The sequence below is a fragment of the Tyto alba genome, unplaced genomic scaffold, assembly GCF_018691265.1.
Source record: "Tyto alba isolate M040663 unplaced genomic scaffold, T.alba_DEE_v4.0 Super-Scaffold_48, whole genome shotgun sequence".
Classification (NCBI taxonomy): Eukaryota; Metazoa; Chordata; class Aves; order Strigiformes; family Tytonidae; genus Tyto; species Tyto alba.
The window spans coordinates 15847140-15869036 of NW_024881324.1; the positions used below are offsets into that span (position 1 = coordinate 15847140).

General features: G+C 43.3%; 1 protein-coding gene across 2 annotated transcripts; it reads left to right on the top strand.

Annotated features, from left to right (window-relative positions):
* The first annotated feature begins 427 nt into the window (after nt 1-427).
* Nucleotides 428-21272, top strand: LOC104362175 (MARVEL domain-containing protein 3). Of its 2 annotated transcripts, XM_042806809.1 has the most exons (4): nt 428-494; nt 1653-1808; nt 5199-5368; nt 20390-21272. In XM_042806809.1, the coding sequence occupies exons 2-4, from the start codon at nt 1693-1695 to the stop codon at nt 21094-21096; spliced, it is 993 nt and encodes a 330-aa protein (XP_042662743.1). In that variant the 5' UTR covers nt 428-494; nt 1653-1692; the 3' UTR covers nt 21097-21272. The 2 variants fall into 2 exon arrangements, with proteins under 2 accessions (XP_042662743.1, XP_032847868.1); XM_032991977.2 differs by lacking the exon at nt 428-494 and having other exon boundaries at nt 1589-1808.
* The last annotated feature ends 625 nt before the right edge of the window (nt 21273-21897 follow it).

A 21897-nucleotide genomic window follows, 5' to 3' on the forward strand; every position in this document is an offset into this window, starting at 1 on the left:
TTGGTCCTGGGGACAAGTTTCCTCCATTCCTTTTTACTTTCTATCCTCCGTTCCTTTTTACCTTCTATCCTCCATATAGCTCACACTGCAGGGCTTCCTGCCTGGAGCAGGTAAAAACAAAACAAAACAAAAAAAACCCGTACGGTGGAGACCTTGAATTTTAACTTTATTAGCCTTCAAGTTTTATATCCCCTCAGGGCCCCGCTTACCAGATTCGTCCCATCAGCGCCGCGGTACGCGGGGACCTCGTGTTATTAAATTAAACAAAAGCGCGGGTTGTCCCACGCTCCCCGGCGGCAGCTCTCGCCCACGGGCGGGCAGGCGGCAGCACCCGCCGCGCCCCGGCGGCCGGGAGGGAGGGACAGGCCCGGGCGGCGAGGCGGGCAGGGCAGCACCTGCGCCGGGGCAGGGGCAGGGGCAGGGGCGGGGGCGGGCGGGCCCGGCTGCCGCCGGGAGCCGCTGCTGGCTGGGCCGGAGCTGGGCGCTCCCCTCAGGTGAGGGGCGGGGGGGCGCTGGCCTTCGCGGCCGCGGTGCCGGGGAGCGGGGTGCCCGCAGAGGAGCCGTTGCAGGCCGGGTCGCGAAGGGCGCGGGAGTGGTCCGCGGCGGGGCGTGGGGGGGTGCCCGGGGGGACGCGCGGCCTCAGCTCCGAGGCCCCGCCGGCGGGTCCCTCCCGGGGGGGTGAGGGGGGTCCCGGCTTGCTGGGGTGATAGCAGCCGCCCGTGGGGAAAGGTGCGGGGCTGCTGCTTGCTAAACGGCCTCTGCCTGGGGCAGAGGAGCTCAGCTTCCCTGGAGGAAGGCACGGCTTCTTTCTTTGTTAGCCGTAAACAAATATAAGTTTGTTTCTTTCTTTAGTGACACCCTCAGGAGATGGAAGGGAGGTCGTTAGGCGACTGCAGGCACTTCTGCAGTAATGCTGAAGGGCTTTGATGGAAGGCAAAAGAGATTGCTTAGATGCTTAAAGTCTGGCTTTCCATATTTAACAGGTTTGGACTTGAGTATACTGCACTCGAGAGGGTAAAGACACTTTGAGGAAATAACATCCCTGTAACGTTCAATAGAAAATTATCAAGGATGTATCTTCTCGCCAACTTAATTTCAGCCCAGCACAGCTCTGCTAGTACCTAATTTTATCCAAACCACGGGCAGCATTCGGTGCTGCATCTGTTTACGCAGATGGGTGCCCTCCTCTTGGAAACTTCCAGGACAAAGGTCGCAGCCTGCGCTGTCGGGTTTGCTCTGCTGTCAGTGGCAGTTGTATGCATGCTCATGCAATACACTGGTGATTGTTGGGTTTAATACTTTATGTGAGAGACAACATTAGAGAAGCCAGGATTCATGTTCTTAGTGAACACTGTGCCTTGTCCTTGCAGCAAAGGCAGGAGAGTCAGAGAAAGTCAGAGAGAGCCAACCTAGTTTCTACATTCTACAGGAATGTAGAAACGTTGCAATTACTTGATGGATAGGAAAATGTAAATAAGAACTTCCTTCTTTCATGAAGTTAATTTACATGTAGTTTAAAGGGGTTTACTTCCTTTGTTTCAGAAGCAAGTCTGTACTAAGTCTTGGATCATCATGAAATGGATGAGAGTGCTGGTCAATAAGTAACTTTAAGTAGAGCTATAAAATGAACCAGTTTTATTTCTCTGGCTCAGGAAGTTGTTTTAGAAAGAAAGAATACACGTAAGAAGCAAGATGGCTCATGCCGGGAGACGATACCAAGATAAGCAATACAGGCACCATGAGAACCATGGATCTGATACATACGAGGAAGATAGAAGAGCAAGAAAACCATACCCATACAATGCAAGGTACATCTTTATCACCTTAAAGAAACATATCACAGCAGGTCTATAACTGTCATCTCCTTTGTTTGCTTTTAAATACCTTCATATTATAAAGAAAGCATTTATTCAGCATTGAAAACATGAAGCATGAGCATGTCACATTTGGAATCAGGGAGCTATTTTACACTTAAGAAATTTAACCTTTTTCTTTGTATTGAGCTTGAGAAGGGGTAGAAAGATAGGCTGCACGATACAAAGAGAGATGTGAATTTCCTGGGGCTACCTGGATCAAGTTGGGCCACAAGTAGGTGAAGCGTGGCCATGTGTCTCAGTACAGTTCCTGAAGAGGCTGGTCTGCAGGTGACAGCAAGACATGACTTGCCCCATATGCATTGCTTAAGTGAGAATGTTACAGTAAATCTGAGCTCTCAGATTTCTCTAGTTCAGCTGGGAACAAGTTCATATTAATCGAAAACAAAATTAATCTCAGTAGTTGCAGTCAATAAAAGAGTACTTGTTTAAGTGTCTAAGGCTGTGTGCAGCCCTAGATAGTGGGTCAGCCCCTATCGCCACAATAAGCAGATCAACCAATAGTTTTGTAGTGACAGTAAACTGAGGACATTACACTTCTCCTTCCAGCCTGGCCAGCCTACGGCATACTAGGCAGGAGTGTAGGCTGTTTTCCTTTAAGGACATCCCAGTGACTGCATTGGAGGAGAGAGGTCTGTAGCTCTAAACACCACTGGCAAATTGGCCATGGCAGTGAAATGTTCATCACTCACATTTAGTCTCTAAGAATAGAGGCAAAGAGGGAGAGAAGAGAAGTATAGTTAAGATTATTGGAAAGATGAAATACTGAAGTACTCCATAACAATGTACATTTTATCAAGAAAACCAGGATCAGAATAAAAGCAGCAGTGAACAGCACTGTGTGGACTAGAAGGGGTACTTACGGCTAAGTATAAAACATTTGGATGGTGGTAATCCTATTGTATGAAAATAGCTAATGAATTTTTCTTGTGTCTCTCTCAAATCATGAATAATTAGAGAGAAATGGGAACAAAGGTCAGCCTAAGAATCATCCTCAGAAGCTGAATGACTGTCCTTAGAAAAAGCAGAGATCAGGAGGGGATATAGTTAAATTGTCTTTAACATATTATAAGTGAGAGCAGCAGATGTCAGGAACATATTAATTGCACTGTGGAGAGGAAAAATAAAGGGGGTGGGTTTTTGTTTTCTTAATATATATTGTATAATATAAGTGATGTGTGAAAGGATAGATATACATTAAACTACCACTTCTTAACAAAGCGCTTCTCTGGTCTTCCTGGTTTTGCTGTTAGTTTTAAATGAGTGGACATGTAGACTGAAAATTGGTGGATGAACTGTAAAGGCCAACAGACCATCCCTGTATCCCCTGGGGATTAGAGGAAGGCAAGCTGCAGCTACAGATCTGTAATAGCCATGGAGATAATTCTTAGAGTCAAGCTGGGAATCTGGGGGTCACCTGCCCTCGCTACAACTACTCGAAAAATTTTTCCATCCATTTTTTTCATGGAGTTTGGCTTAAGCTATCAGCCTTTCCCTTGCCTAACTCTCACAACAAAACAAGCTGCTTTCGTAAGGAAATTTCAATGATCTGGTGAAGACTGAGGCTGACTGACCAAAAGATGTCCAGATACTGTAAAGAAATAGATGGGAAGAGCTTTGTGGAAGCTATAATTTGGGTGCCTAATGCTTTCATCCCTTAGGAGCAAGACTTTCTAGCTAGAGTATTTCTCTTTCTAAATGCATTTTTGTCTGAAACTCCTATAGCAATCTTCCTCTCATTGCTGAGGAGAAAGAGTTGCATTACCCAGAAATGGAAAGTCCTGAAGGAAAACAGGAGCAGAGGTGGCCAGAATAGGCCATTGTGAGAAAAAGAGCGTCTAAAAGAAAGAATATTTTTTTTCCTAATTGTACCCTGTTGCTGAACATTAGGGGGTTTTTGTTTTGAGTTTTTGTTTTGTTTTGTTTTCTGGCAAGTAGCAGGATACAATAGAGAGAAGCAGCTGCATCAGAAGTACCAAAGGGATTGCTTTCAAGTTAACTGGAAGTCCTATAAATCACACAGCTTATTTAATTTATGTGACACAGCTGCGCAGGATGCTTTGGTGGTTGCACAAGACACAGGACAAAGGTCAGAAAAATCAGAAATGTTTCAGCCAAATAGAGCTGTTGGCAACTACACATGGAGATGTTAGCATTGGTCTTGTTATTTAATGTCTTAATTAAAATGTAAAAGCTACAAAGAACATGATTTAATGTGGATGAATGAGATAATATTTGTAAGTTGAATCTGGAATTAGATGAAGATAAACTTTAGTGAAGTGCAGGGATGCTAAGAAACAGAACTACAGTTGAAAATGCTGATTTGCGGATAAGAAATTCAAGACAAAAACTGAATAGAAGACTTTTAAAATAATAATGCTGACTGTGACTTAAAATACCCTTTAATAACAGAATCAGCCATCTGTACCTTGAAAAAGACAAGCTCCAATTCTTCAAATGAGGGGGAACATTTAGATTGGACCAGGCACTTAGAAAACAATTACAGCCAATGTTTCTTTTCACCTGAGTGTTAACTCAGTTTAAAAAGGGCAAGTTGCACTTTTTTAGAATGATTTAAATCTCACCAACCTTAAAAATCACCAGGCTTCAGATGTGGAGCTGTATGTCATTGCAGCAAAGTGGACAATTCCATTTTGAAGTATACAAATGAGTCTAACTGGAGACACAAGAAATTTATTTTTGGGGGGTTGATTTTAGATTCCTCTTCAAATATCATCAAAGACATCAAAAAAAAGATAAATTTTTAAATAGGAAATTTTTTTTTCTACTTTAAAATCTTTATCTGTTTCCTTTAATAGCTTTAATTCTTTTAAGGTAACTTTGTGGGACACAGTAATTGGAAGTACCAACTTGACAAAACGCTTACCTGTGAAATAGTTGTGCTACTTTACACATTTATTCTGTGAAAATATTTCTCATTTTTATTCTCTGGGCTGCTATGGACTAGCTGAAAATATTTGTTTTTCATGAAAAAGCTGTTGCTAATTTTTATGGTAACAGAAACTCCCCCCCACACCTTCCTTGCTACCTCTTGCAAGTAACCTAAACAATTCAGCCAGCCTATGCAAGCGAGTACATCGTTTTCCAAAATAAGAACCATCAAATGCAAATATCCTTGTGAACATGGATTTGTGCAAGCATTTGGGACACTTGCTTTCAAAACACGTGAGCAAAAAAGATCACATACCTATGAATCAGATTTGCTGGTTCCACTAACAAGAGTGTCTGCCATTTTCCCATGTTCTAATGTTCAGGAGGGAGCATGATCTAATTTATATACCTTAGTTGTTTATTCTGTTGTAGATCAACAGAAGACATCGGAGGTGGCCAGCACTCAAGGACTTCTACTGTTTCGTCAGACCCTTACTCTAAAACCTCAGGAGCAGCACAGGAATATTTTGGCCCACCACCAGAGTTTTATCCTCCCAAGGAAAGCTTCTCAATGAAGTGTTCAAAGGTATGCACAACAAGAGGTATGTGAGATTCTTACTGCCTGCCACCCACCCCTCTCCTTCCAAGAATTTGTCTAGTTTTTGGTTTCTGTGTTTAGAAGCACAACAAAGTAAAGCTAGAGAGATATTTTTAAAAAGCCCCAACAAACTGAGAGAGTGAAAGTTAATGAATGGCATAACTGTAGGTTACTGTCACTTTCTAGGCTTCTAAAGGCAAGATTTATGGAGAAATTTAGGTACTTGAAAATGTAGCTCCAGAATATGCATCCAGAGCATCCAGGTGGGTCATATGTGTAATCACCCAGGTTGTGCAGCAAGAGTTAACCTTTGGGATTCAGGACTAAAATAGATGCTTGCATCTGTAGACAATTTAAAGATGGCTATTGAAGCTTTGATGCTAGTTGATTTCTGACACATTCTTCTCAGACTTTTTATCAACTCTGGATTTAATTCAGTCATCACTGATACATCTTTATAAAGCAACATTGTGGGAGACAAAACTATTTTGTGGACATGAATCCAATAAAACAGCTCTTGAGAAATAACTTGGTTTTTTTCATAGCTAGAAAGTGACTACAACAAGCAGAGAAACTATCATTCATGTGGGGGGAAATCAGCCTTAACACTTAGTAAAACTCTTTCCCATAAACTGGAAAAAAAAGTCACTAAAATATCCATTACTCCTTTAAAAGTTTTCCCTGTTCCAGGACAGTGAGCATTCTCACCTTGTTTGTAGGAAAGGCCCACTGCAGTCTGAGTTGAAACTTGCAGCTAGGTGCAAAGTCTTTTGCTCAAGGCTATAAACAGCTTTTCAGTGTCTTCCACTAGAGACACAAATAAAGAGTTTACTTGTTGGAAATAAATTAACATATATAATGTTAGATTATTTCTTCACTTCATGAAGGAAAGTTAAATAACATACTCAATTTGCTCTTCGTATTTCTCTGTATGTGAATATGTGAACAATTTTAAGAGTGAGCTGAACTATTTTCTCATCTAAATATACTCTGTGTATTTGTGTGCAGTTTGTTTTTCATCTCGAGGAAATATAACACCCAACAGTTAGTAGAGCATATTTAATGATGCAGAGCTGTACTGATACTTTGTCAGGGATAAAATTGTATCAGCAGTTTCTTCTTCAACAATACTAAATTATTTTAACCTGTATGAGAAGCTCTAGAAAGCTCCATGCCTTATTTTATCACAGAAAAATTAAGTGGCAAGTTATTTTTAGTTTTCAGTCTTACTGGTTGTTTAGACTTATGGATGGCTTAATGTGACTTGCTGTTTTTTTTTCCCCTGCATTTGCATCTCATTATTTCAGTGCATTAAACATCATTAACATTTTCAAAATGTCCTAGTTTTGGATGCATCAGGCAACAATGATGATTTCATTCCCACCCCTCCCCCAGGTATTGCTCAGTATTTTCCAAAAATGTAATGTCTGAACCTGCAAGTGGAAGAGGGAAAAGAGACAATGTAGAAAATAAACCCTTTTATTAGCAATTTTATTTCAAAAAATGAAAATATATTGGAGGTTGATAAGACTGGAAGAATGTTACTCCCCTGTTTAATTTTTGAAAGTACCAAGATTTAGCAGAATTTCCTAGAATTGTTTTGTATTCCCTGCAGTCATAGTAAATAATGTAAGTTAAAAGCTACATGAATTGTTCACTAAGAAGTCAGTACATGTGAGCTATAACTTCTTACAGCATGAAAAGTTCCTGTAAATACTTCTTAACCATCTCTTTCTTTTGCTAGTGATTTATCAGCACTCTAGTGAAATTCCCCCTTCCTGATCGCCATAATTCTAAAATAAACCAGTATCAACAAGGCTGGGAAATCAAGTGATATACCACCGTTTTTCCAAAGCAACAACTGAAGTGTGACCCTTAGTTTCTGACTGTGTATCACTCTACTTTCACTATGGTTTGGTTTTTTGTTTATTTGTTTGTTTGTTTTCTTTGGCCTAGCAAATATGCTTTGTGTATGTTGACTAGTTTGGCAGACTAGAGAGGAATTCTGAACAGCCAGAGCTCTGAAAAGTACTTTCTTCACCTAGATACTGCCCTCTTCATCCATGCTTTTCACTAACACTATCCCAAAAAGCTGAAGCTGAGTTTCAGAAATAGGCAGTTATTTTTGCAGCGATCCTTTGAACACCTTGGCTGCAAGCAGCAGCATAAAAAAAAGACATCGTTCTTCTAGCTTTGTTATTCCCACCTTCCTTCCCTAATCCCCACCCCCTTTTTTTTCCCTACAACTACATTAAGAAAATAAACCCAACCCAAATATAATGAAGGAAACAACTGATGCTGATCCCTTTGCTGGTAGGAACATTTGATACCATCTAATAAACTTTAAAACATTCTGCTCCTTTGTAGTCCTTTCATCTTGAAAACAGAAGAGAAGTTTGTTAAAACGTTATGTGAGCAATACCTATTCAAAGCCGTTCCAGGTGGGATCATGTGGCTGGATCACACTGGGCACCTCATTAGGCGTCCTCTCAAACACATACCAGAGTGCAAATTTAGAAGGACCGTCAGAGTTTGGACCAGTAGAGAGTGAGCTGTCCTCTGGAATACTCTCCAAAATTCAGATTGGTGGAATTCTCTGAATTGGAAAACAGCATTCACTTCTGTTACGTTTAATACCTCTTTACACTCCAGTCAAATTTGTTTAATCCTTTTTTTAATCCCTTTTTGAATGTCAGACCTCCACATTATTTTATGACAAGGAGTTCCACAGTTCCTTTATGCCACTTGAAGAAGAACTGTTTTGTTCCTTAAAACATTTTAAAGAAAGTATCTCTGATTCTGGTGGTATTCAAAATACCTAACGATAATCTCATATATTCACCTTCTCCATGAGATTTATGATTTTAGAATTAAGTCTTCCCTCTCTCCCTGTCACTGTGCCCCTATCGCTTCTTCATAGATTGAATAATAATCCATTCTGTCCCTATCAAGAGTGAAGTCTCTCCACTTCTGGTTAGTTTGCCAGCCTTAGACCTTTTCCAGATCCATCGTACCCTTTTGAAATTGTCTGACCAGAACTGTACTCAGATTTCAGGAAAAATTCCCAAAAGAATCAGCCATCTGCATAAAGGTGCTGGTTCTGTAGTCCCATCCCAGTGCTTCCTAACTTTTCGTGCGGTGTTTGATTACCAGTGAACACTGAGCTGATGTTTTCAGAGAAGGCTACCTGATGTCTTTCCTGAGTAGAAAGGATTTGTTTAGAGCCCATCTGTGTACTCTGTAGATTGGGGGGTTGGGGGGGTGTTTGTGTACATGCATGAAATGTGACGTTGCTTATTAAACACTGATTTCATTAATTTCTCATTCAAGAGCTTGAGCTCTCAGCAGCCTACCAATTTTACCGTTGGCAATCATGAAGAATTTTTTGTGATTATTATTAAGACAGACTTCATCTCACTTTTCAGCCTTTTCAATTCATTAGTCTGTGGATCTACAATAGTTTTTTGTTGTGTACTTTTGAGCTGAGTCTCTTTGGAGTCCCCATTTACAGATCTTTGGGCCATGTTGCAGAGCACTCTCAGGATGCACAAACAGTATTTCCTTTGGATAAGATTAAATGAGAGGGTGAGCTGTAACTACTAGCAGGCACTCTGTCCTTTGGACCAAAGTAAAGCTAAAATGAAGTGCTTCTCTCTCCCCAGAAAATGTCTGTTGGGTAGCCCCTAGGTCTTCAGCTCCAACTGTTTGACTCCACAGATCCACTCCCATTGCACTGCTAACACGGACATAACTAGTGGCAGGCAGCACAAAACAGAGATTTCTCTTAACTCTATTTGTTTGAAGACTGGCTGTTTCCTCTTGCTCTTTATTTACTTGTAACCACTACTAGCTTGAGAGAGGATCTTTTATCTCACAGGAGCTTGTGCCATTTAAGAGGACTACCACTTGGATTGCCTTTCTTCATATATCTGCTGATTCGTTCAAGTTACTTCCTTCTAACAAACTTCTGACTCTTCCTTGCTATGCTATATTTAGGTCTAGTTTCTGTATGTTTTTTTTTTTTCATAGGGATGTCACACTTGTGGATCTGCAGATTACAGATTCAAAAGGCAACAGAAACTCAGAAGTCTGCCACCTTCTGTTTCTGTAGTAGTGAAGGAGACTTAAGGAACAGCATATAGACTAATGTCAAGCTGCCTAGATGCTCTATATAGTTATATGGGAATTGGAAATAAACTGTTTGTGATAAAGACAAACCTTTCATCAACTAAGGAACTACTGCTTGCGATAACCATTTCTTACCACTAGTGCACAATAGTGCGTGCCATTTAAATCAGCACACGTTGAAAATGACAAGAGTTCTTGGCCTGAGGATACTTACAGCTGAAATTCTTTCAGAAGAAAATGCTCAACTTGCTTTTCACAGCGCAGGTAAAATTTCTGCAGTTCTCTCTTCTGTGTAGAAAAACAAAATTAGTAACCATATTTACCTTTCAAAGGACCACCCCCCCCCGCCTTGGGTCCTTTGAAAATACAACCAGATTCAGTGCTTTTGCTTACCAGAGGGAACAAGAGAAGTGTTCAGGGCTGGCTGCCATGCTGCTCCCTTCCCCTTAAAGAGAGCAAAATCCGAGTCAAACCCAAGAGTGAATTGCTGATCTTAAATTGGTCATCAATATTTAGTCACTTGATCTTGAAAACTTTTCATTTTCTTTTATTATGTATATTGGTGTGAAAGAGGTGGAGCAATGCAATTCCATGGTAATGCTTCCTTTAATTTTACTTGAACAGTGAAGGTAAACTAAGTTTCTTCCATCTTTGGTCAGTATGCAACTCAGGAAACGCCTGCAGTTTGGCCTTATATAGAGTTGTACTGCTCTGGTCATAATTTCTGAGCTAATAACTTCTTTTTTTAATTCTTCAATCCAGTTGGCATTTAAGGAAGACAACACTAAAAAGGTTAGAAAATAGTTCGGGGAAGGAGCAAGGATAACTGAATCCCTGTTCTTCACTGCCATGAATACAGCTTTGCACCATGAATAGTGTCAGATTTCTTAAACATATTGTAGGCACTTCCAAACAATCATGCCTTTAGCCTACATCCTAACATCCATAATTGTTAAAACCTCCAGACCAATTTCCTCTCAGAATGAGAAAGCGTTATGGTTTGTAGCACAAAGAAAAGTCTCCATTTTCAAGCATAGCCAGGAGGAAATATCAAACTGAATTTATTTGGAGGAGGAAATTGAATTAGGGAGTAACAATGACTTTCTCCAGGATATATTCATGCATTAACAAGCCAGCATTAATTCAGATGTAAACATCTGTAAGCTTTTGTTTTTACAAAACACCGTCAATTTTTTTTCCTGTAGCTACGCATGCTGGCAAATACTCATATACTGGAAAAAATACTGAGATAAAAAGTCACCCTAAACACAAGGTTCACACTAGTAGACACTTGGTTTGAGTTATGCCGTTGTTCATAACCATTACACTGCTGCTGTTATGTTGCTCTGTTATGTCCTGATACCGTTGTTCTTGAAGTCAGGCATGGGAGCAGGAGGGAAAAATATTCTGCAGAGCACTTGTATCCCTTCCAGTGCTGTGGCTATGTTGGGGGAGAATAGCAGTCGGCAAGAGGCATTGGGCTGAAGTAAAAGACCTTCTGTAGCTTCAGTTACGTATGTTCAAAAACACTGAAGGGTCATTAAATGTGCGTAATGCAGGTAACTGTGGATGAAAACAAGCATTTGACAAGAACGTTCAGCAGCACGTGTTAGATCTTTTCAGCAGTGGTCAGCAGGATACTTAGGTTTCTGTGGAGGCACCCAATAGGACTAGAAACAGCTGCATTTTTTCAGTCACCATCTTCGCATTTTGCCCCTGCAGTCTGCAGTGCTTAACTCCTTTAAATGGCGCTCAAAGCTGCCATACACCCTTCCTGTGGCAGTTAATTTCAACATATTTCTGCTGTAAGAAGGGAGCACTAAGGTCCCCTGTAGTCTCATTGTAATTAGATGGTTTCCCCCTCCTATCTGTTACAAAGTATATTTTACATGCAGTGTGACTAAGGGACTGAATTTGCCTTCAAGTTTTTTAATCTTGTAATTGTGAAGACAGAGGATAATAGTAGTGGGAATTGGATGCTGCTGTACAGATTAAAATAATCCCAGTTATTCAAGGTGCTTAATTAAAATTGCACAGTAACAAGATACAGTGGCAGGGCTGCAGGTAACCTTCCTGTTCTGAAGTTAAAGTATTTCACTTGGAGGTAAGTCCTCTTTGCTGTGAAATGCAAATATCCATGAGCAGTTAGCTCTATAAAACCATGCAAGGGAGCTACACTCATTGCAGATGCCAGGTGTTACCTTTACAAAATTCTTGCTCTGCCAACATACGGGACTTCACTCTGCCCACGTCTTTATATCAAATTTTTTTCATCCACCTTTTGGCATTGTGCTAACATGTACACTATTGTTTTTAGACAGGCAAGTACTACAACTGAGAAGACTCACTTAAGTTGGCAGGGGAGGATACTGGCAAAGTTGATGTTAGCTGTTAGGTATGTGTTAGACTCTAGTCCGTGCTTCCCTACTGGGAAATCTTAAAGCCAGCTCTCTACCAGTACAGAACAGGAGTTGCACCATCTTTCTTTTAAGACCACTGAGTTTGTCTTCCCCACATCTGACACAAATTTTGGGAACAAATAAAAACTCTTTAAAAAGCAGGTCTCAAAGCTAATTGATACAGCAGACTGACTGTCTGTTGAATTTCTTGAGCAGGTGATCTTAGCTCACTTGAAGGAGAAAATCCACCCAGTCAGGAATGTTGCTCACCAAGTGTGACAGCTGACAATTGGTAAAGTGAATGAATGAGAAGCTCAGGTTTACAGGTGCCTCCAACCTGACCTACCTTCAGCCAGACAATGATTACTTACAGAGCAGTAACACCCCAATCTTTGTACTTTCTAAAGGTGGCTCAGTTTCAGTTCAAACGGAGGGAGTGGCTATGGAAAGTTGGCATAAGGAACAAGAGCGTGCCATTGTTTTCTGATCTCCTTTTAAAAAAAACTCCTGCAAGTTTGTTTCGATACCAAGATATTTGTTTACTACTTGAAAGAACTATGAGTACATTAGGAAGAAAAAAGGCTATTTCCTGAAACACAGAGCATAAGGTGAACATGCAGAGGCCTACCAGAGCTACAAATGCATGTACAGCCTTTTACAGTCATTGTATTTAAATCACTATTGCCAAGTGCTACAGTTTAATGCAAGACCTTTTGCTTCCCACCCTCTCCAAAATTGTGGAAGATGACTCATGCTCTGCTAACAGGAAAGAAATCAAGAACATGCTCGAAGTGATGCTTTAAAGAACTACTGGGAACAAGTAAGCCAAAGCTGTTCCCAGGCAGGGGCTGGCTTGTACTGAAACTGTGTTTTGATAGCAAGTAAATCTTAGTGTCATACAGTGGTGGGAAGCTATAGGGATAGAGGCTGATGCAGTAGTTCCACAAATTAAGTCCACCCTTTCCTATGAAAATTGGACAGCACTGTTTAGGGGATGGAAGAGTATTAAGCAGAAGGAGTAGAGCAGGTGAGACAGTGGTTCTTTTAAGGGATGATGATACACAGCAAAAGCAGGGCAATACATTTGGATCTGAGCACTCTGTGAACATAAGGCTTCTCTGAGTCATCAAAAACAAGGCTGGTCATCCTGTGAGATTTCCTAATAGCGTAATTATCTTGACTAAAGAGGGACAACTTATTAAAAGAGAATAATAATGTTTTTTTCTAGAGCGCATTTAATTTTCCCAGTTTTTAACTACTTTTCCATTGATTTCCAGTAAGATGCATATCTCAAATGAGCATAAATGTATTGGGCACTTATGTGCCATTTAAATTCAGTTGGCTCTGAGTACGTAGTTCCCTTGGGTACTTTGAAAAGCCAAGATTCAGTGAATAACTGTTGGTGTTACATTGCCTAACACTTATGTTTTAGGGTTGGATTGTGGTTTTCTTCCACCTTTGAACATTACTCCATTAGGGAGATTTTGGCATAACTCAGTGAAAGCTAAATCCCACCACTGGCTGAAGAACAGAGAGACCTACAAAAACAATGGTGGGGTGGGGGCTTGGGGGTGATTTGCTTGTTTACAACAAAGCTGTGTAATGCCCTGATCTTGCATCAGTGAAGCTGGTTGAATTCTCATTACTGGTTTCAGTAAGATCTTGATTTGTACTGGTATATGGAAGGGGAATAATACCATTGGCAAGATGTTTTAATACTCTACATCCAGAATTAATATTTTTAATCTGTTGCAACTGTTGTCTCCATTTCATTTCCCTTGTTCACTTCTCGTCTACTGGTTCCTCCCCACTTCTGCCACATTTTTGTCCCCTTCCAAAAGCAGAACAAACCCCCTCTTTCCTTTGATGTTTCCTCCTCCTTCCCCTCATCTATTCCTCCCATCTCTGCAGAGAGGTGACCAGAGCTGCACGCTGAGCTGTGCCTTTGCTCTGTGGGGTATGCCAAACCTGCACTGGCAAGGGAAGTTCAGCCTGTTTTCAGGACTGACTGCTGCTTTTGTAAGTTACTATATATGGTCAATATACTTGTCTGCTACTTTGGGGGTGTAAAAAAAAAAAAAAAAGAAGTTACCTCTGAAAAGCAGAAAGCTACCCAAACTGGAAAAAAACCAGAAGACAGCTTTCAGCAGGAAAGGCTGGGAGAATGATTTTTAATGCATGTCTTGTGGCTTCTCATTCCCCTCTTTCCTTCTCCTGGAGTGACCCCTAACGTGAAGTGACCCGGGGGCCGCTGGCCTGTGCGGGTCCTGGCACTGCTGCCCTGCTGCCAGGGTCGAGGTGCCCGAGAGGGGCAGCCAGGCACCCCTGGGGCTGCCAGCTGGGTACCGCTGGTTCTGGTGGTACCTCTCCTACAAAGGAAGCAGAGGGAGAAAGCAAGCCAGAATGGAGAATGACAGACATAAAATATCTTAGAAGTAGACGGGGATGTCAACTCAAGAGGAAGGAATGATACCAAAAGACTCGGGAGGAAGAGTCCACGTGCAGTCAACTGAGGAAAAAAGCGACAACTGTGCAGTGAAGGGAGACACTTTGAAGGCCTCCTCTGTTAGTCAGGTCCTCGTGGGTTCAGGGGAGTTCAGCAGCAACAGCCAGAACTAACTGTCTTACAGTTTGCTGCTTGTCAGATGCAGAAACAGAGGAACAAACATGAATTGACCATTTACTTTATGTACACATGTACGGACGCACACTGTGATCCTGACACCTGAGCACTGGGGCCATCCTGCCACAGTGCCTGGATGAAAAAGCCTCTTCACAGCTTCCAGTGCACTAGATTCGAGCACACAACTGAGTTACTGGGTACCACACAGTCAGCTGCAGTATAGTTTTATGAGGCAGAGCATGTAGGTTTAACAGCTCACCTCACCTGAAAAGGAGAGTTTCTGGTCTTTCTCTGGTCCTGGCTGTGTTATTTCCCCTGCTAAACTCGTGCCAGCACAATTGCTCATGAGATACAGTGTGAGTCACTTCAAGTTGCTAAAGTTGCAGGAAAAAACAGCAGCACACAAGAGAAGAGTTGAATTGTTTCCTGCTCTTTCAATTTACTAAAACAGCTCTTGGAAGGGCCTAATGCTAGGCCAGAGTTATTACAGGGCGGGGAAGAAAAGCAGTCACTGCCCGGGCAAGGGTAAGAGCCGTTAGAGTAGGGTCAGCTGCCAGTGGATCTATACCCTTAGCAGCCTGCCTGGCTGCTTTGCTGGATGTTTGAGCCCCCCATTTGACAGAAGACAAAACCATTGATCAGTGGGTTAATACCATGGTAATAGCAGAGCATGCACTTGGTATAGAAGGGGAGGAAAAAGTGAATAGTAGATTAATAGTATAAATTGAAAGGCTGATCTTTGTTACAGCAGAAAGCCTACTCACAGCAAAAAAAGGCTGGATTCAAACAAAGTTAACAAGTACAATACACTGAATTTGCTACCTGTTGCAGATTTAGATTTTATGGAATGAATGAAACAATTCCCTGGGAAGCCCCAGAAACACACACTGTCTTTCAGATTGCAGCTGTTCTCCTCACCTTCAGTGCTGAAAAGCAGTGCGGGAACGAAGCATGAGAAAGGAAATGGAAATCCAGGAGCCCAGACTTGAGACTCGTTACTTGCTCAGTATGGAGAGGGTTAGTTCCCAAAGCCTGCTGTTCACTGTGCTAATTTTAATACAAATCAGTAACATTTTAGATGTATCCCAAGATTTTGAACTTGACAAGGAAAAAATAACCAGACCAGTGGAGTTCCGAGATTTTTCAGACCTCCTGTCATTTTACACTCAAGTCTTGCAATGTGTTCATTGCACAGGATTAGGAAATAGTTGCAGAGAGAAGTAACTTCCCTGTAAGAAGACCTTTTGGCAGTCTAGCTTCTGCAGCTATAACTCTGAGATGATGTAGGTGACTGGCTGTTCTGGGTTGAGTGAGTGGTGGAGTTTTTTGGTGGCAGGGGAGGGGGCTATCGGGGCGGCCCCCTGTGAGAAGCTTCTCGAAGCTCCCCCAGCTCCACATCAGCTCCACTTCTGTTTGGGAAATTGAGCCAATCGGCTGCGCCTCTGCGATAACGTATTTAAGAAGGGACGTGGTGATGTGCAGTGGGACTGGGGAGGAGGAGTTGCTGCAGCTGCATGAACACCAAGGTCAGTGGAGGAACGGAGGAAGAAAGGAGGGGGGAAGTGTGCCGGAGCAGAGACCCCCCTGTATCCTGTGGTGAGACGGCAGGGCGGCCCCCCCTGCCACCCATGGAGATCTACGGTGGAGCAGACATTGATTTATGGCCTGTTGCTCCTGCTCAGCTGATCAAGGTTCTGTGCCCAAAGAAGGCCGGGGCCTCGTGGGAAAAGGCAGCCCCACTGCTGTAATTCAGTGCTGGGAGGATTGCAGCATGGGGGGGTGTCCCACGCCGGAGCAGCTCGGGAAGGGCTGCAGCCGTGGGAGGGAATCCAGTCAGAGGAAGTTAGTGACCCATGACGGAGCAGTGTGGGGAACGCTGCGGCCCATGGGAGGAATTCATGTCGGAGAAAGTTTGTGGAGGACTGTCTCCTGTGAGAGGGGGACCACGATGGAGCAGGAGGAACAAGTTCCAGACACTCCCCTCACTGAAGAGGAAGAAAGTGGCAGCGCTGACTGCACCCCCCATTCCCTGCCCCTGCGCCACTGGGGGAGGAGGTAGAGATATTGGGAGCAGAGCTGAGCCCGGGAAGAAGGGAGGGGTGGGGGGAAGGTGTTCTCAAGATGTGGCAATGCTTCTCACTGTCCTACTCTGTTATGTGTTGTTAGTGTCTGTAATAAATGTATGTTCTTTTTTTTCTTCCCCTAACAAGTCTGCCTTTTGCTCGTGACCATAAAGGGGGATTTTTCCCCATCCCAGTCCTGTCTTGAACCCCAAGCCTGGCTCTCTGTCCCTTCTCATTGCCGGAGGGGAAGGGAGAGAGAGCTGCTGCATTGTGGTTGGCTGCCAATCAGGCCTAAACCACAACACTGGCCTGTAAAAGCAGGAATGGCAGCACAGGCTCAGAAGCATGGCTTTTAACTCAGCCCCTTCTGCCAGCAGTACACTGCTTGACATAGGTCACTGCTAATAAGTGTGTGTTAGCATACCTTGACAGAGCTAAGGTTCAAAACTTAACTGTCCTTTGATTCCTTATTTCTCAAGTCTGTCTATCCTGTTTATACTAGGGTTGGGTATCAGCTTGTAACTATCACAGATCAAGGTAGCATGAGTGTTTTGGGGTGCCTGGGTCAAGGTGTGAACATACTATAGGGCTTAATGTTCCCACCAAAGCCTTAGGGTTTTCCACTATTAGTCAGCTACTTTCACAAACCCTGCTGGCACTCATCATAGACCTGTAATTCACAGCTTCATTGTATATACTGCTTAGCATTTTAGGATTTTCTTTAATACAGGAGACTGTTACTGCACTGTTTTGTTTTGGTTTGTTTTTTTAAAAAAGTTAATCCATGTGATGCAAATAACTGGTCGAATAACTAATGAACCTGTCCGCATTGTTTAGTTACTCTAATCAATTCTGCAGCAGGTGTGTGTGAAAACTGCACAGGTACATACAAAACCTGTCCAACCTGAATGCCCTGTCTAAGGAAATTTTTCAAGCATGCCATGAAAGCATCTACTGCTGCAGTTAAAAATACAGTAGACTTACACTGATGATATTTGTCATCCCATGAGCAAAGAGACATGTTCAGCCAGCCTTACTGTTGTACCAGCAATCAGCTCAGTGAAATTAAGGGGTTGCATAGAGAATTGGTGAGAATACATAGGAAGTTTTGGAGCAGTGTCATTGAGGACTGGCGTCAGTTATAAATATGGGGAGGTTAGCAGCAGGTGCTGACTGCTTTGACAGCAGAAAGTAGCCTTTTCTAAAGCTCAACAAGGTGATGTACAGGAAGGATTGATGCTCAGTGGGTCAGAGTGCTTCACCACTCATAGACGAAAAGGAAATTCTGAAGACGGCAGTAGAAGAAAGCTATGAATTCCCAACTTCCAAGTTCCAGAACATATTTAAAATTTATGTTTCCCTTAATCAAAGGGTCTTTCCTCCCTGTAGACTTGTAAGAACTGCTTCCTGATGGAGCATCTATGAAATCAGTAGTCAGCCGTTAAAAAGGGAAGTGGCCTTCTGCGTCCAACACTGTCCAAGGGCTCCGAGGACCTAAGTTGACTCCCTGTATTTGGAAGGCATATTGTACAGCTCAACTGAGCAGACAAAAAATATCTGATCCAGTTCCAATGAATTTCCTGTGCAGCTATTACTCTTTCAAAATATTTTGAACAGTCCTGGTAAAGCGATGGTTCTGTACCCATTAAAAATGTTGAGTCTTTTGGCTGCATTGCTTGAGTTTGGTACAAGGAGTTCCAAATCCTGTCTCAGGGACCAAGATTTAAATTTCTCTTTACATTTAGCTTCGCAAATATTTCCTTTGAATATTTCCTTCAAAATATTGGAAGCCTCCTGAACAGATGTGGTAAACAGCATGGTTATTGCCCTGCTTCAAAGATACGGTTGTGCGGAAGGGTCAAGGAAAACGCCTGTTGTCATGCAGAAATCATAGAATAGCTTGGGTTGGAAGGGACCTTAAAGATCATCTAGCTCCACCTGTCCCTGCCATGGGCAGGGACACCTTCTACTAGGTCAGGTTGCTCAAAGCCCTATCCATCAGCATCACCTCTGAAGAACACGTACATAGAACTGCACGCTTAGTTCCTCCTCAGCAAGAGCACTTTGTCTTCTCTGCCTGCTCTACCTCATTCTTTTTAGGATATGAAATCTGTATATGTGTGCACTTGTGTATGTATATATGTGAACTGAAACATACTGAGCCTCAGATATTCTTTTGCCAGGTACTACCACCATTATCACTGCTCCCCTTTGTGCTTCTGGAATGCTTTGCAAGGCCACAATGCGAATGGGCTCAGTACCTACCTACAGCTGCATTAGCAGAAGTGAGAGGACCAGTCTGGGTACAGGGGGAAGCAGGAACTCCTGAAGTGGCCAAAGGCCCTTGTCAAACCATTACAAGCACCTTCCCATAAAAAGCAAGCAGCAGCAGGAAGGTGCTTGTTACATCAGCCCTCTGTGGAGGGAATAAGAAGGGCCAGAACAGGAACATCTGATGATTCTTCATGGTGGCTGTCACTCTCTTTCTTCGGTTAGAAGCATCTGGCAACACAAGAGAGGAATTCATCTAATTCCCTCGTGTTCTGCTTCAGCCCTTTCTTTTCAAGCCTGTACTGCCTTGACAGCAACTGAGCCATTGCTCAAGAGGAAAATGGCATGCTAATCAATGTTAGCAGCATAAAATGTAAGTCTGTATGCAAACCGTGGATCCTGCCCCACTTTCAAGACAAATATAGGACCACTGTGTGAAGCATCTTACGTTCCTGGCTGTCAGACTGCAATGGAATAATAAGATTCACAATCCTGTAATTAACTTCAGAACTTGAAGAGCAACACACGTGATACACTAGGGGTTTTCAGTTCCCAAATAGGCAACTCTAGCTGTGCTATGATTCAACATCCGTCATGTTTACTAATCTTAGTCTGACCCCTAGTGAGCTGTCACAGAATAATCAGATTTATCTAACAGATCCTGCACCTTCCTGACAGGCAACTACCACAAGAGTCATCATTTATCCACTTTTTTTTTTTTTTTTTTTCCCCTTAAAAACCGTGGTTACCTTTATCAGTAGCATAACGTAAGAAAAAGAAGAGTCAGCTCAGAAGTCATAAGGCTTTCTTCTGAAGGTGGGGGTGTGGAAGAGAACACATGACCTGGTATCAAATTCACTTGACTTACCTCCACACATAAGGTGTTTTTTGCCTCCTTCCCCTCCTCCTTTTTTTGTACAATCAGGAACTGCTTCCTCAGATTTCTGAAGAGATTTTTATCTCTGAAGGAGACGAAGTGGAAGTTGCATCTGGTTAGATAATAAGTTTAAATTAACAAACACAAAGACAAAAAAAGGGGGTAAGTTAAAGCAGTAAACACATTTTAAAGGACCTAAATAACTTGCACAATTTTTTAAGGCGTCAGAAGCTTCTAGGTTTTTGTCAACTGTAACTTCAGCATTTTGCTCATACTGGATATTTCTTGCTCAGTGTGTTTATGCCAAGTAGTTACAGGCCAAAATACAATCACTGTGCACTTGCCTTGGCAGCAACACAAGCACAGTAAAATTTTAATGGATTTCTTTCCCTGCATGAAGATCCATTTATCAAGCACACTGACGAATTAAAAAAAAGTAATTTGCCCAACCTCTGAAATGTACCCATGAGAGCTCGTGCTTCTTGTTTTTTTGTTTGTTTTTTTTTTTTTTTTTTTCTTTCTTTAAAGCAGCGCTCTTCTGTAGCCATAGCCAAGAGGACTGTCTCAGTAATAGTGCTGTCTGTGGTTGTGGTGTACTTTTGTCTCCCCCAGTTTGCACAGGATGTGATTTTGACACCTGTTCCCATCTTTCTGCTCCTTGCAGGCATTTTGAAGTTTGTGGAAATCACGGTTAACCTCCTGGTGCTGATTTGTGTGGGTGCTGCCCAAGCCTCTGTTGCAGGCTTCACGTCCCTCGGCGGCTTCGGCACGGGATCCTTTAGCCTGAATTCGGCCTACAGCCCCTTTGAGGGCACGGAGCTCCAGCAGGTGAGGGAGCTGGACATGCAGTTCACCCAGATGAGAGCCCCTTGCGTGTACGGCGGAGTAGCCTTCAGCTTAACAGCAGCAGCACTCACCCTCGTCTTCCTTGTCGTGGGGGCAAAACCCATCCAGCAGCTCAGGACGGGGCTGCTGGCAGGCGAATGTGCCTTCAACCTGCTGGCCGGCGTGGCGTACGTCGCAGCCGTCGGCCTCTACCTGCATTTTGTCAGCCAGGTGAACTCCACAGAAGTTTGCAGGAGGCGCGAGAGGCTGTACGCGCGCCGTGGTTACACCTCCATGAACTGCGTGGTCCAGGGCGGCGACGCGGCTGTCGGCCTTTTCGGTGTCGCTGCTGCCTGTTTGTATTTTGCCAGCTTCGTGGTCTGCATCCGCGCTCTCCGAACCGTGCGGGCCTTCCAGAGGCACGCGGCCAAGGCTCAGCACAGCCCCAAAAGCAGCGTTAGAGACCGAAGCGTCAGACACCACCGCGCCGTCCACGGGACCTCCGAAAGCTCCCGCAACGTCCGGGCTCTTGCCACGTTAGTGTGAAGTCAGCTCTGGGACTGTGTCAGAGCTCTGGAGCTTCACCAAGGGACAGACACTGGGTGTCACGTGCTGAACAGGCAACCAGTCCACAATGTATTGTCCTACAAGGCGCTGAGGTGTGTACTGAACCACCAAATGTAACACTACTGCTGTAGCATGGTGTAATAAAATTGATGTTGAGCGGCTGTTTTAACAGTGTTTTTTGCATCGGCCTCTCAAGCTCGACTCCTGCGTTTAAATGTGTTTGATTGGAATGTTTCGTCCTGCACAAAGCAAATCCAAACAGCAATGGGCTGTTAACAGGTTGCAACCGCAGTGCTGCCAAACTTGTGCTAACCATCCCTTCCTTTCCTCTCCCGTGACATCAGGATTTGAATACACAGCTAGGATGGGCAGCCATCGACAGATCCCCTGCTTCTCGATGCATCCTCTTGCCTTACTCCTCACCGCTCACAAAGCAAAGGACACTCAAGTGCTTTTCTGAACCACCACTGAAGCTACTCTTGAAACCTGTTTTGCTTGGGCTACTGAAGTGTTTTATCTTTTGAGTCACAGGGGTTGACACATGCTGATCATGTGCTCCCTGAGGAATGCTGCTGGAAGGAATGAGCTGAGATTTCAAAGGCAGCGTTTGGATCCTCTGGCTACGTTTTCCCCATCTCGCTGAGCACAGATCAGAACCTGAGAGGCAGTGCACTGGTCAGCTACCAGCTTAGGAAAGATACTGCTTGCTTCTGCAACCCCCTAAACAAGGTTTGGCTTTGCTGATCCACAGCCGGTGGTGGGCAGAGCCTGAGTCAGGAG